This window comes from Triturus cristatus, chromosome 6 (genome assembly GCF_964204655.1).
Source record: "Triturus cristatus chromosome 6, aTriCri1.1, whole genome shotgun sequence".
NCBI lineage: Eukaryota > Metazoa > Chordata > Amphibia > Caudata > Salamandridae > Triturus > Triturus cristatus.
In genome coordinates, this window is record NC_140589.1 from 447,864,776 (window position 1) to 447,880,500 (window position 15,725).

General features: G+C 40.0%; 1 protein-coding gene across 1 annotated transcript in view; it reads right to left on the minus strand.

Annotated features, from left to right (window-relative positions):
* The window catches only part of BMP5 (bone morphogenetic protein 5), a 533,543-nt gene that overhangs the window by 70,521 nt on the left and 447,297 nt on the right, over nt 1-15,725 (minus strand). The window contains exon 4 of the mRNA XM_085610867.1: nt 9,160-9,357. Coding sequence (XP_085466993.1) covers nt 9,160-9,357 — 198 coding nt within the window. The remainder of the gene's footprint in view (nt 1-9,159; nt 9,358-15,725) is intronic.

Consider the following 15,725-nt stretch of genomic DNA (forward strand, 5'->3'; position numbering starts at 1 on the left):
AATCGTAACAAAAATATGTATATATTTATTTCGGTTTCATAAATTCGCGACCACTGAACTTAAGATAATAGTTGAGCTCTCAGTCAAATATTAACCACTTTCCAGTATTCAATCTTTGAGCATATTGCTGAAAAATTAGATTTTAGGCCACCATCAGAGCTATCTTTAAGGCAAGGGTTCGTTATATATGATATCAGACCAGAGAGTGGGTTGTGATGGCCCTGCTGCGATAGGCAGAGGAACACTGGGATCTCTGGTTTGTTTTAGCACAAACAAATCTATAACATAATTATGTTAAAATGTTAAATAGCATTTCACAATGTATCATATGTTGCTTTCCCAACACACTGCAGATCTGGCAGAGACAGATGCATCTTTAATTTTGATATCTTCGTCCAATAGGACAGGGCCCTGCAGATAGTCATGAATTCCAGTATGTCCCCAGACAGTCATTTTACAATTGAGCAGCTGTAGCAATTAATTCTGTCATGATTTCGAAAAAAGGAAATTGTATGAGTCCGCTTAAAGATATATTTCACCCAATTAATGTTAAATGCAATCAGTATGATGATTAAACATACAAATGTGTCGGTATTATATGTAAGTGTTAATTTCCATCCCTCAATCCAGGTTTATGTTGTCATGAAGATAAAATAGAGTGCTTTAAGGGAGATATGTTCACCCTTTCCTTTTGAGCATTTACTCATTTGTAGTGATATCTTGGTTGGATCTATCCTAGTATTTATTTTATCTATCAAATTCCTCCTACCTGGGGGCATATTATCAAGACAGGTGATAAAATTATCGCCGCTTTAACGGCGATAATGGGCTTGATAATATGCTCTATGGAATTCCAATTGAAGCCCATGTTAGATGTCCCTCACATCTAACATGGGCTTCAATTGGAATTCCATAGAGCATATTATCAAGCCCATTATCGCCAATTTAGCGGCAGTTTTCTGCCGCTAAAGCGGCGATAATGTTATCGCCTGTCTTGAAAATATGTACCTTAGTCTCCTGGAAAGTGTTGTTGTTCTCCCACTCATTGTGTCCCACAATGTTGCATCCATGTCCACTTTCGTTTCCAATAAACATTACTTAATTGCTTACTGTTTACCAATCAAAAACTTTCTTCCAATGATTTGAAAATGTTCATCTTGTTTTGTTTTCTACTCGCTTCTTGATATTATATCTGGTTGTTTTATTTTCTTCATTAATTCTCAGATGGCAACTCTATCTCTTCATTTAGATTTAATTAAAACACAGATGCTATGTTTTCTGGCTCTAAGCTATCAGAGAGTGTCCCATTCTTCTATTTTTTAATTTCATATTCGTTTAAAAATGTTATAAATAATCTAGACATTTTCCTTTATTTATTTATTTTACCTCATTTTTTCTTTGTTGCTCATACGGATTTACATCAACATCTTCAGGGTTTAGTTCTTACCTTCTGCATCACAAACATCTTTTAATTCTGAACTTGCAATGTCCAACCTAATTAAGATTGTTCTGTGAAACCTAATTTATTTTAAATTACAGCAGATTGTTTATTCAAGTCCGTAGTGAAGAACAGCTGACAACACTAGCATGTTATTTACACTAATTTCTGATAAAAGCTAATATAAATTAATATCTAGTGGTGCACAAACATCTATATTTTAATATGTGGATCAGGCATTGTCATTGTAACACTCATTGAGAGTGCTAAATACAAACAAAATATTTCATTCCTTTTCAAATCTGTCTAGTGATGTCTAAATATTACTTAGGCAATGAACAGCTCTGGAATTTTTACAAATTAGAAACAAATATTTTATCAGTGCAAAAGTTAATAATTAACCTTTTCAGAAAAAAATATATGCTGTCATATAATTATTTCAGTGGCAACTGTTTATTAACGTGATGTAAATGAAATGGGCATTGTATTATGAATTTTTATGCATGTGCACCAGGCATTCGGTACAAGAATCTTAAAATCCTGCAATTGATTTTCACTTTGAGAATAGCCACAAGACACCATCCAAGCAATTTGAATCATCTTACATGCATTAATCAAGAAACAATATGTTGTATTATTTGTTGATTCAGTTTGTTTAGGGGTGTTGTGTTATTTATTGGTACTGTTTGTTTACTGTTTTTTCATGTGCTATACACTATTAAAACAACCAAGCTCATGTATCTCCCAGAGACAAGATGACCCATTCAGGATACAGATGTCTTCCCGCCAGTGACTAGTCACCAGCAGCAGAACCATAGTTGCCTTTAAGGGTGTACTGGCTTAATAATTGCCTCATTTAGTTATCTATTGACTCATTTGATGTCATCACTTGCTGAAGGACTTATAAAGACGTTGCCTTTTCTGCTTTGTCACCGTGATCTTGTCACCTTTTTATGGACCCCATTCTTACTGGTCCTATGACTCCATGCACCGTGACACTGCCATTCAGTGCCACAGTGTATGTGCTGTGTCAGTAAAATGGACCAGCAAAATTGGTTTCACACAACTGGGTTATTTAACTTTCAATTAAGAACATTGTATATTGACACAGAGGCTGCACAAATCGCTGTAAATTAACGGTCATACATGGGCCGAAGTGAAGATTACAAGTACTGCAGTGTCAGATGGCAGTGTCTTTGCCATGCAGAAGACATGTGTTTCATTTATTTGTTAATTCACTCCTAAAATATGCCATGTACACCCATAAGCCTGGGTGCTTAATGTATAAACATGTGACTTGCTTGATATTGGGAACAGAATAACCTCATATTGTTCAATTAGAAAAAGTTATTTTCACTGTGTGGGTAAACCTGCATTTTCCAGGAACAGGCCTAGTTATCAATAAAATCCCTTTTTCATATGTAAACAATGTAAAGCACTACAACCGTGATTAAAAGTTAGTTTGCATTTAGGTTAAAAATCTAATGGTGAAATTAGATTTTTAATAATGCAGTAGAAAAGTAGCTTTTGGAAAATATACGTTGTACACCTGATTGTAAACTGGTTTGCTTCTCAGCCTTGCTTCAGAGATGGAATCCATCCAATGTTGCTAATGGTCCTCCATCTGGAAGACAAAGGATTGGCTTCTGGTAGCAGAAATACAGAATTGGTGTCAACAAGTGGATACTTAGCCATTTGGAGGAGAGAGAGAACAAAGACCAGCTTTAATATTTGATTTGAAAATGCCAAAAGTCCACCTGGATTTGCAACCACTGATTCCCAAAGCCATCCCAGACTTTCTTTCTCAAACCCCACCTAGAGTGAAAATCAGTTCTAGCATGGGAGGGTAAGCACTGTATAACAATAGGGAAGTGACAAGAAGAAGAACTGGAATTTCTACAGTTGGAGGAAGGCTGGAACCATTTTGGTTGAGGGATTCTTGGAAGATTGGCAGCATACTGAAATTAGTATTGCTGAAACGGGCAGTGGGAATTCTGTGTTAAATTAGCTATGACTGGGTGTAGGCAATTCTCCATTCAGTGACTTGTGCAAATGATAAGACTGCCACTTTACAACCAACCCCTCAAGACACTCCTGGATATTTGAAACAAACATCTGGAAGAAAGATGACTTGCTTAATATCTAGTGGAAAGAAGAATCAATGACTTCTGACTCCTGATGGCAGCAAGGGACTTCAACTATTCTCCAAAGGTGAACTGGGTGGCCTCCAGGACCTGCCACAGGTACATAAGAACAGAAGGAATCCTGACTGCAAGAATTCTCAACTGACCACTGACCATCAAGGCCTGGATCTTGCAGAAGGCCTGGGTGGAGAGACAACTGGTGCCTAGAAACCTGCCCAGAAGACCTGAGAAAAAATTTTCCCAGCAATTTGAGAAATTTGAGACTCAGTCTTTTCTTTTCACGTCCAGAGGACACAACAAGGTTCTAAGGCTTCCGTGTGGAGGGCACAGCCTTGGCTGGACAGAAAAGCAGGTTTGTTCTGCTCGCAGCTTTTCCTGCACTGAATACAGATTCAGAGAGAATTTCCAGTAAAGGTTTGTGGATTCATAGAAACCTTCCTGGCTACATCCTCCACCTTTGCCCTTGGATTTTGTGAATCAAGAAAGTCCAAAGTGAAAACACTTGACTGGAGAGAGGCAGCAAATCTGCCCAAGGGGTAAAGGAACCTCAGCCACTCTGGAATTCAGCTTTGTAATGCTCAGCTAACGGCTTCAGTTTGAGTGTATTAACAATTTACCTTAATTTGAGGCCCTGTCATCAGCATGAGTTGCCTGCCTTCCCTCACTAGGAGCCTTTGAATTTCAAAAAGTTGACTGAGTTCAAAGATAAAAATGTTGACAGTGTGACCCACTTGGCCTACCTAATCCCCGCTTCATTGTGGTCGGCCTGAAATCATAACTAGGTTCTGGTCAACTGTCTACTTAACTTCTTATTGGTCCTTTTTGCCTAAAAGTTAAAAAAATCTCTATCTGTGTGTCTTATTGCTTATTTTCTTCCATTTCTGATATTCTGGCAAGGGTATTCTAGTAATTTTACTGTGTTGTTTTGACTGTAAAATGTTTGGTACTTCTTAAACTCTGCTTATGCCACAGTAACTAAGGGTACAGCAAAGATTTTCTTAAAAGCGTTTTTGGCCAAATGGGATTGCGCTTATTTATTTTAATTCCAAATTAATAACCCACTTTTTGGCAGGGTTCACAAGGTTTTTATGCAGAGCCATTTACCACCCCAGTATATAGTCCAGCTGCACAGTAGTACTTTAGCAAAAGGGCCTTATTCACAAAGGTAAAATTACACTTTTGGTGCAATGTTACTACTTGTTTGTTATTCACAAACCACGGATGTAGTTTTGCGTGTGTATCTTTACGACTGTGGACATCTCCGCATGTTATAATATAGGACAATCTTTGCAGTCATAAAAGCACTAAGTGCACAAAAATGCACTCATAGGGCCTGATTCACAAAGGTAAACTTACATTTTTGTGTAAGTTTACGATTGTTTGCTATTCACAAAGGGATTTACGAGTAGCATCTTTACCAGTGTGGAGTCTCCGCACATTAAAAGACATATCTTTTTTTGTGTGGTGACTCTGCACTTGTGAAGATACTACTTGTAAATCCCTTTGTGAACAATCATAAACTTAAACACAAGGAGATGATGGACGGAGAGCTGACACTTTTCAGACACTCACCCCCCATCACAGATCTGGGTTGAATCCATCATCGTTCTTTAGCTCACTTCACCACCTCAGTTGAGACCCATCTATATGCAAAATCAGTCTTGACTTTGTGCCTCATGGGAACAGTCCAGCCCGAACTGCCAACCCAGGTCTTGCCTCAACCGGAAACAAGCATCCTGGGCCTTGTTTTCGGGGTAACACACCTCATCAGCCAGGTTAGCTTGAATCCAGTGGCAAAGTGAGCACGTCTGGGGATACCCTGCCAACTTAGGGCAAACAAAGAAAACAAAAGGAGATGATGGATGGAGCGCTGAAACTTTTCAGACACTCAACCCCAGTCACATATCTGGGTTGAATCCATCATCGTTCTTTAGCTCACTTCGCCCCCTCAGTTCAGACCCAGCTATATGCAAATCAGTCTTGGCCCTGTGCCTCATGGGAACAGTCCAGCCCGAACTGCCAAGCCAGGTCTTCCCTGAACCAGAAACAAGCATCCTGCGACCGGTTTAGGGGTAACACCCCTCATCAGCCAGGTTAGCTTGAATCCAGCGGCAAAGTGAGCAAGGGACCCACGCCTGGGCATACCCTGCCACATTACGGCAAACAAAGTAAACACAAGGAGATGATGGACGGAGCGCTGAAACTTTTCAGGCACTGGCTTGGCAGTTCGGCAGTTGTTGTTGTTGTTACTAGTGGGGTAATAATGTCCTCTAGTAACTAAAAGGTCAAAATGTTTCGCACCTTATAGTGGTCAAAAAGAACCTTGGCGCTTCATCAGGACCAGAAAACTTGTTTGTGAGATTCTGAATGAGTTACCCCAATTGAGATAATTGGTAGAGCGGTCCCCCTTCTGTTTTGTTGAGGGTGGCGCCAGCTCATAATAACCACTGGTATCCTGACCTAGAGAACTATTATTTTGATTCAATAGGCTTCATAAGCTATCACATGGCGGCCCGTACCGTAACGAGGGTTTCTGCTGGGTGCGCGAGTCTGCTACACATACCATTGACCATGCGTGCATTATTATCCCACTAGTAACAACAACCTACGAGTTTGTTACTCTGACAAGTGAACCAACATATTAAAAATATTCATGGTATCCCATAGCCAGTTTTAATATTTATTCACACACTCACTTTTCATGACCCCACTTAAAACTAATACCCTCATTCATCATATAGCAAAATAAAAGATCTCTGCTAATGAGATCCTTCGGGGGACCCATAGGGCATTGCAGCGCAGGTCCAACGAGGAACACCACCCGATGATGAAGCATGACATTCCTTGGGATGTGTGAGGGCAACAAGAGACACAACTTTTGACTGTCTCATGTTGAAAAAAAAGGACCTAGAAACCTACTTCTCTATTTACCTTTTTTTGGAAACTATTCGTGTCTCATTAGAAACAGTAACCCTATTCTTGGATCAAAAATTGACTCTGTACCACCTTTTTTTGAATATTTATATCAAAACATTTTCACTTTTTATGGATCTAAAATTCCGTTATTGAGTGGACCCCATTAAATAATGAATTGTTCTATTCTGCTTATTTAATGTTTAGGGTGGTCCTTAACACAGGGCTATTTGTCTCATTAAATTGATGTTAAACACAGTCTCTGATTCAGTAAACTATGGGAAGACTAAATGAGGTAACTTTTGAGTGGGGTAACATTTTGCTCCCATAGTTATGTAATGTCTCTCATGAGTCTTGGATATTGTGATGAGATCTGTTGACGTTAGTGGGTTCGCTCTCATACACATACATCACCCACAGATGCACATCCATATTTAGGGTATATAACGAGGCGGTGACTGTCAATGTATGAAATTACATTCTCACCTAATTTAGGGGTTGGAATATATTTCTGGCCTTCACTTCTCATGCATTTCTCTAGCCATGGAATAGGGGTTACAAGTGCACCAGTGGACAACTGTGTCCCCTGTCTGCTTTCTGCATTCAGAAACTTTGCAGTAGGTCAGCGCTGCCATAAGTGACCAGGAGGTTCAGCGAGCAATGTTTTTGCAGCAATACATGTCTTGGCATACCCTTAAAGCACAATTGTTTGATTTAGCAGATACATGTGGGAGGAGTTATGACTTAGTGGCAAGACCTGCTGACTTTGGAACATGGGGAGCCAGGTTTGAATCCCAGTCTCAGCTCAACATCGTGCTATTCTGAGCAATTCACTTAACCTCCCTGTGTGACCCCACGCTACCAAACGAAATGTGTAACCTAGTCTAATTCTGTTGTAAAGTACACTAATGTCCTTGGGCCAGGTGGGCGACATAAAAAACTGGGGAAAATGTGTGCTAAGGATATGTATCCACATATACAGGTCTCTGTAGTAAGTTAGCTCCAGTGAGAAATTATTGTTGTGAACCCCATCCCTTAGAACTAACTGTGAGTTCACATTTCCCTGGGATTTTCTTGCTGACTTCTACAAAACATAACACTAAATATTTTTTTGAAATGGGCGGTGAATGAATGCTATTTTCATTTGCATGGACTCACTCCATATAAATAAGGCATGCTCAGAAGAGCTGGTCAGTGGTGTTTTTTGCCTGAACTTGAAAACATTTTCCCAGGGTCCAAAATGTATGGTCCATGGTATGACCAAGTGCGCATTGATGCCAGCAGAGTGAGCGTTGGGGTGGTGTTCGAGAAGCGAACCACATCAATGGTGTGGACAGTGAGTCCTGGAGTTATTATGTGAATCAAATCATATTCTTCCTATGCCTTTATACACTGAATTGCCTATATATGATTGAGGTGGGCAAGTAACAGAAAGCTTGAGCCAAGCTTAAGCCATATGCCAGGCTCTGACTCAGGCTCAGTTCGAAGTACTCTTGGATCCCCAAAAACAAACCAATCCTTCATATGACTTCTGTCTGCCACCCATACTCTAACCTCATGAGCCAAGAATGAAAGATAAAACACTCAATTTTGAAGTAAAACATGAGATGGGCAAGAGATACACCTCTAGTGGTTGAATTGTGCAATGTGAAATCAGAAAACCCGAGATCAATCCCTGCTTCCCCACTTGAACAAATTGTGGGATCCTACACAATTGTTTTATTTTACTTTTCCTCCTTTTCCTCATTACACATATCAGAGAGGGAGGGATGAATGTTTCTAAGTTCATTACTTAAAAACTATCATTTCTAATAAATGCCTCTCAATAGAGTAATATAATCTAATGTACTAAGTTGAAACACTTCTGTATGTTAATGACATTTGTCTTTTTTTGAATTTTGAAGAGAGTTCATCATCTTTTTATATGATTGGTGCATACTTTCTTTAAAATTAACTTGTTCTTAAAGGTAAGTGGTACAGGACACCTTAATTTCTTTGATTCTTTTACTTTAGTTAACATGTAAAAAAATGTTTACCCATTTAATAGTTTTCTGAACGTTATTGCTCTGTCGGGTAAACAGCATTCCAGTGTTGACATTCAGCAAAGGGGTTCATGTGAAGATCAGGAGGGCGGAAAATGCACCCAGCCATACTCTGAGCATTCCTGGTGTAGATAATGTGATACTTGCACTTCCTAGTGATCACACTATCTACCTTCCAGTAGTGCAGACAGAGCTTACTTTGAACTGGTGGTTTCAGGTGGAGACTGTGTCACTAATCTTTGGGGACTGGCGCTTAATATTCAAAATCAGGTTTTGACCCAGAGCAAGATAGAGAAAAACATGGAAGACAGAAAGGAGGAAGAGACATAGAGAAAAACCAAGGATGAAGAAGAAGCTGCAATAGGTAGATAAAGGAGCAGGGAGTGTGTGGTGATGGAGGAAAATGGCATGAGGTGGAATCACCACTACGAAGCCTTGGTATTGGATAGCCCTGGCATTCTGTAGCATAGGCAATGGGCTTCTGAGCAGAACTTTGAGCCACATACTTATTCTTTAACAAATTGAGTACTGAGTGCAGGCCACCCATTTCAATGATGACAAACCATATTTGACTGCAAATGTACACGCATATAATTGGACTGAACCTATGCATGTGTCTTACCTCCGATGCTTGGCGTCTTTGAGGATTGTTGTTGATTGGAAGTTTTGTTGCGGTTATGGTTTTTCCTTTTGGTGTTGGCTGCTCTCACAGAGCGCAGCAGCACCTCACTTGCTCTGAAGAAGGCAACCATGAATGGCTGCTTTGACTGTGGTCCATGTCTTCCAATCAGGCCGGCTGATTTTACATTGATACTTCGACCTAAAAACAAATAATTTGCAACACGTTTATTTAAATGTCTATCCATTTATTACATTTTCATGCAAGTCTCATGCATGTCTTCATGGCACATGCACAAGGCAACATACACAAATGCAGATTGTGAAATAATGTGTTAGAAAATCAACACCATTTTCTACATGTGCAGATAGGAACATGTGACTGTGCATCGGCTCCTTTGCATGTTCTGAGCTTTCAAATGAATTGGTTAGATGGGGGTTTCAGATGCACATCTTAGCACATTCCTCATTCATCGTGTGATACACTGAGATATGTACCTGGTGCTCTACAGCAGGCATATTCCTTGCTGGGCTGCTGCATGGGAAGATATCACACAAGTAGGAAGTAGAAATGTTCTCTGTCTGTATTTCAAAGCCCTGTAATTCAGTGTTAATGCAGACATGAGGGCTGTAGTGGACAATTTCTAGACTGTCTTGCTTTTAGTGATGATTTTTCATGGATTTCAGTGGTGTTTTCGCAGGGTTTTCCAAGCCTTTTGAATCATTGCTTATGAGAATTTTTGCAACTGCCTAACCCCCAAAATAGGCAAAACATGTGTTTGTACAGTGTATGCAAAACATGTTGCTGTTTTCCAGTGATTTTTATAAAGTACATATTTAATTAAAAGCAGAAGTAATGTAGTGTATGTAGTGTCTTCCCATTGACAGCATGTGAAACAGACTTGTGTTATTTTAAGCATAGAAGGTCTGTGCATTTCACTCTCACTGACATCTCATTACCCTCTCTCAGATCTCATTACCTCTCACACTCTATCAGGGCCCTGTCAGGTTTGCGGGACTAGGAAATGTATTTTTTTTTAAAAGAGTGCTGTATTCAAATCTTTAAATAAATAATTCCTGCAAAAAAAGTGCGATCATTCACGGAAACCTTACTGAATATTCTGACATTGAAGGGGTGATCAATTCTGCCAAGAGGATAGCATATTGTGAAATATTGTAAACATTTTGAATTAGGCCTTATAAGTTTGCAGTCCTACATTCTAAGGCTCCTTAAATTTGATGGTTTAAATTTGATCGCCTTTGCTTTTATGCTCTCTTTGCCTGAATACATGAAGGTGATGCTGCCATTGTGTCATCATTCATAGCTGTCAAGTGTCCACGTGGTAAATGTCTAATTTCAAGTCAGTCTTGCCCTTTTAAGATACATCACATTGTATTCTGTGACTTGAAATTTAACTCTTGACATTGTAACCATGGGCTCAAAAACAAAAGCGGTAAAGTGCAGTTCGGTAAGAAGCCAGGATTATCTGAGGGTATCACACATAACAATGGGACCCCCTGCAGCTATGAATTTTGCTGGGATGTGAAAAGTCCTGTGTCATGTTTTCACCACTATCCCATTTGCATGGTGACAGCACTCTTTTCACAGGAACCTGTCACTACTGCTTGCATTCAATGTTTAAAGCCTGTGGTATTTGGCAGGTGACCCGCTTTCAATAATTACTTGTTAGCAAAGGAGATGATGTATCAAGAGGTTTTACCCATTCTCTGCCTGTGGGTAGATGTGGTAGTACATATTGGACAAGATTTGTATGAGGCAGCAAAAGATCAAATGTGAATTTAATATTTCCAGATTTTCCATAGTGTATGAAATAATTAGATCAAATCTAAAACATGCACACAAAACTGGAGGAAACAAAAGAAGGAAGAAACAATATTTGAGTGACATTCCTAAAAAACACAAAATCAGGCAGATTACATTTAGACCACTCTTTCTTGTTGCTACCTTGAAAAACAAAATTACAATGTGTTGGCCCTTTGAGAAAGAAATAAAATTACCCATTATCTGACTTTATTTTCTTTGGATGACATTTTAGTTTGTGGTTGTGCAAGTACTTAACAGTGTTGATATGTTTACACTGATGAGGGTTTTTCCCTCTCAGTGATTTTTATCCGTAATTATAACTTTAAACCTAAAACAGAATAGCGTATCAATATTAAAGTAACTTTTATTGAATTCCAAACATTGTGGCCTTTGCAAAAACATAACACTATGATTAAGCAGACCACTCTTTCTTGTTGCTACCTTGAAAAACAAAATTACAATGTGTTGGCCCTTTGAGAAAGAAATAAAATTACCCATTATCTGACTTTCTTTTCTTTGGATGACATTTTAGTTTGTGGTTGTGCAAGTATTTAACAGTGTTGATATGTTTACACTGATGAGGGTTTTTCCCTCTCAGTGATTTTTATCCGTAATTATAACTTTAAACCTAAAACAGAATAGCGTATCAATATTAAAGTAATTTTTATTGAATTCCAAACATTGTGGCCTTTGCAAAAACATAACACTATGATTAAGCAATATAACACTAAGAAAAAGACATTGAAAATGTAAAACACATTTGGGCAAGGTCCCTCATGGAGAAGCTATCAGAACCATAAGTTATTTTGATTGCATTGTGACTAAAAAAGGTAGTGGGCGTGTAATGATACCATGATCCAATATTAGAATTTATAAATTGCATCCGTTGGGATCTGATTAGGATGGCAGGCGGACGTGACCCTAATGGAGAGGAGGATCGCCCGACATAGTGTTGGGGGTCCCACAGGCCAAATTACAATGTGACCGCCACTGTGGCAGTCGCATTGTACGTTTTCCATTGAGGCGTTTGCTGCTGGCTGCACTAGCTGCTGCAATGGAAAAAATGCAGGTTTTGCATTTCCCTGCACAATCCAGAAGCCATAACATTTCTAATACTAGATCAACATTTTAGCAGATGTGTTTTGAAGTTATGTCCTTGGATTGGTTTAAGTTGAAGATTGAAATGTCCTTCAAAATTTTTTCCATCTGATAACAAAACAGCTCCTGCAAGAAATCTATCAAACATTTGCACATTTCTGCACCATTAGAGTGCTATAGAATAATTTTCTCTTACTGTATTACAGCCAATACTGATGGTATATATTAAAGCCAGTGATTAACCAAAGCAAATCAAGTACAGTCATGTGGGCTTTTGCAATAGGAAGAAGTATTCCACCTCAGCCTCTGGATAAATAAGGTGAAAAAGTCTATATAATGTCTACCTGATATGATTGAGAGGATGATTGATTAATTGGTTTGATACATTGATAGAAAAGAATACCTGCTCCCTCAAGTAAAATACACAGATATGCCCTTCCACTAGCTGGATTTTTAACATACATGAATCGTGAGGATATATTGTCACCCTCTTTTCTTTGCACAGTATTATACCATTTTAATGCCACCATACTCAAGCTGACTTCTGACTAATATCTGGACTAGTGCAGAGAATCATGCCCTCTTGTCCATACAACACGCTAGTGGTGCCAATAATTTTAGGGATTCTTCATGAATTATTTGTCAATGTGCTCTTTGATAGCTCAGGGTTTCTTAACTTTTGGAGTGAACTTGAATGGAATGTCATGGGCTCTGTGTATGTCCTGACCAAAGTCAACTGTTTGAAGTTCAATAAATGCTTTTGGCAGTTGTTTGAAGAAAACAAGCATTTTCAATGCAATAGGTCTCGCATTTACACAAGACCTATTGCATTGCAAATGGTAGGCATCATGACAATGGGAGAAAGGGTGGGCGGTGGGAGATGGGGAGAAGGGGAGAAGGCACGGACAACAGGAGGGTGTGGGGGCGAGAAGTCATGGACAATGGGAGGGAGGGGGCGAGGACGAGAAGGCACGGACAACAGGAGTGCGGGCGGGGAAGGGGGAAGAAAGCACAGACAACAGGAAGGAGGGGGAGTTAATAAGGCAGTAGGAGAACCTCATTTACGAAAATAGTGCTCACAGTCTAAATAACATGTACCGTGTAACAACCGAAGTAAAGGGGCCAGTCGCCATGAGAGGTGATAAATGAAGAGGAGGCGATACTAAGGAGGGACTAACAAGCCCATTTACGAATCAAAAGCCAGCATTTAGGATAGACAATGGCACAAGCCAATGGCAAACATGGGCGTAGAGTGGACAGGTCTTCTAATCGCTACTCGTCTACAATAAGTCTCGCAGAGCAGCGCCTGCACGCTGGCTCAGGCTGGACCTAAAAAGCGGTAAGTGTAGGAAACTAGTTGACTGGTTGAGGGGGATGAAACCCTTCTCAAGCAGCATCCACAATTCCTGTCAGGGTGAAACAAAAGCAAACCACAAATTAGGCTGTGCTCAACCCTCTGGTAGCTCGGCATAGAGCAGTCTGGCTGCAATGTGAGGTCTTGCATCAAGGATGCATCACGCAATCGTTCCTTTCAAGGAGCTGCGAAGTCCTGCATCGGGGAGGCGCCATGCAGCAATTCTTCTGTTTCTTAGCTGCGAGGTGATGTGGAGCTGCTAGGTGATCCATCGCGCTGCATTGGTTCTGCTAAGAAGACAGCTGAGCTGGCAGACCACCTTCAGGCCCACTTCCAAGGGTTAAATCACTTAATCTCCCCGTGCCTAACAAAAAATTTAAAAAATGAATGTGTCCTCATGTAACGCAACTGGTGCTATGTAAAGCGCTTTGATAACCGATTCAAGTCAAGTTCGTGCTATATAAAACTCTGTAAAGTAAAAAGAAAAAGAAAAAAAGGTTCTCAGATTGGGGTGGCAGGACTCACATCAGGCACAAAGGGCAGGGTTTAATGAGGTTGGAGGCATTTATTCCCATGAGATGCTGATCAGGAGGCCATCCAACTTTACCTTGGAGTCACTTCAGTGATCCTAGGTTCAAGATACAGTGATCTTTTTGATGATTTAATTGTTCAACCTGATCTTGTTCTTGGAAACTAGGCACTGTCACCACCACTGTCCCAGATCTGCACTAACGGTGTAGAGGCAATACCAGTTACTGATGTTTCAGGCCTAGTCCCTCCTTCAACATTTAGATCTGATGAATGACTAGTTAATTGCCTGAAATGAGAAGGGTATCTGGTCATATACTTCCCAGGGCACTGGGCAGTCACAATGTGTCCTTTAGTAGAAACCACTTAAAAATACTCTGCATCAAAGGAAGCATCAGATTTTTCTTCTCCGCATTTGTCATGTGAGCACATGATCACCTTTCTTAAAGACGATGTTTTTCTCATGTCGTCTTTTGTCGGCATATGAATTCATTTTTTGTTTATTAAACAAGACCTACTCATGAGTTACTGTCTCAGCTTTCTTTTTCTGATTAGTCTATTGGGGTAACGTGGTATTCATTGCTGTCCTGAACATCAATGTCAAAGGACTTTCACCTGTGGTCAAGTGGGGTGTTGAACTATTACGGGCTACACGTGGTGGTAAAGTGTAGATCCCTAGTGCTACAGAGGGGAAGTGAAGAGCAAGTAACTGTGCATATGTTAATATTAATATGTACTCGCAAATTGAACATACCCCGAACCATTGATAATTCAATACACCTCTGCACAGTTACTTGCTCTTCACTTACCCTCTGTAGCACTAGGGATCTACACTTTACCACCACGTGTAGCCCGTAATATTTTTTGCCCCGCTGTGTAGGTCGACACACGTAGAACTTGGATTTCTCTAATCATTATTGAGCTAAGTTCTCTTAAAAACTTTTTCAAAACTTTATTAACATCGTTTTGACCCCGAACAGACTTGCACAACATGCACGCTACTAGAATCTAATGTTAACACACATACACGCTCATACGCATGCGCTGGTTTTAGGGTCAGCGCTCCAGTCGATTTAGGAAGCACCCGGCCTGATCACAAACACGTGACCATACGAGCACTTCCTATTAGAGACAACACAGTCAACCGCTCATGGCACAACAGAGGATCCGACTGGCTGCGTAGGTCATATCGCCTTTTCTCCCCTGACAAATGTGAGTACCCACACCCGTGATTTCTGTGCGGGAGCCGACAAATGGAGAACTCTTAATCCTTAACCTTTATTTATTCATTGCAAACTGTACCCATGAATATCTCCACATCTCGATAGGGTCAGCATGGGGTACAGCAGAGCCCGATCGGATCCATGAGGCATAACAAACTCTGAATTTAAGTGAGACCGCCACTGTCAGTCTTCTATTTTGTTAGTCTCAAGTTCGTGTTTTTATGTTAAAGGTTACTTTACAAAGCAAGAACCACGCGCTATCACTAGATACTTATTTTTAATGTTAATTCTAGCGATTCACGCAATGTGCCAATAAGCGATATCATCTAAAAAGGACAACAAGCCCACTCATTTTTGAGCTATAACCACTAGCATCCATTTACCTGTGGACCCCCTTGTTACAATTCAGAACCACCTGGGCACATTGTAGCCACGCATGGTTTTTTATCGATAGCCATCATGCATGCCTCCACCCAGTCACATGCATGATGCCATCATCTACAATTACAGGAGCGCACATTAATTATTATTATGCATGGCAA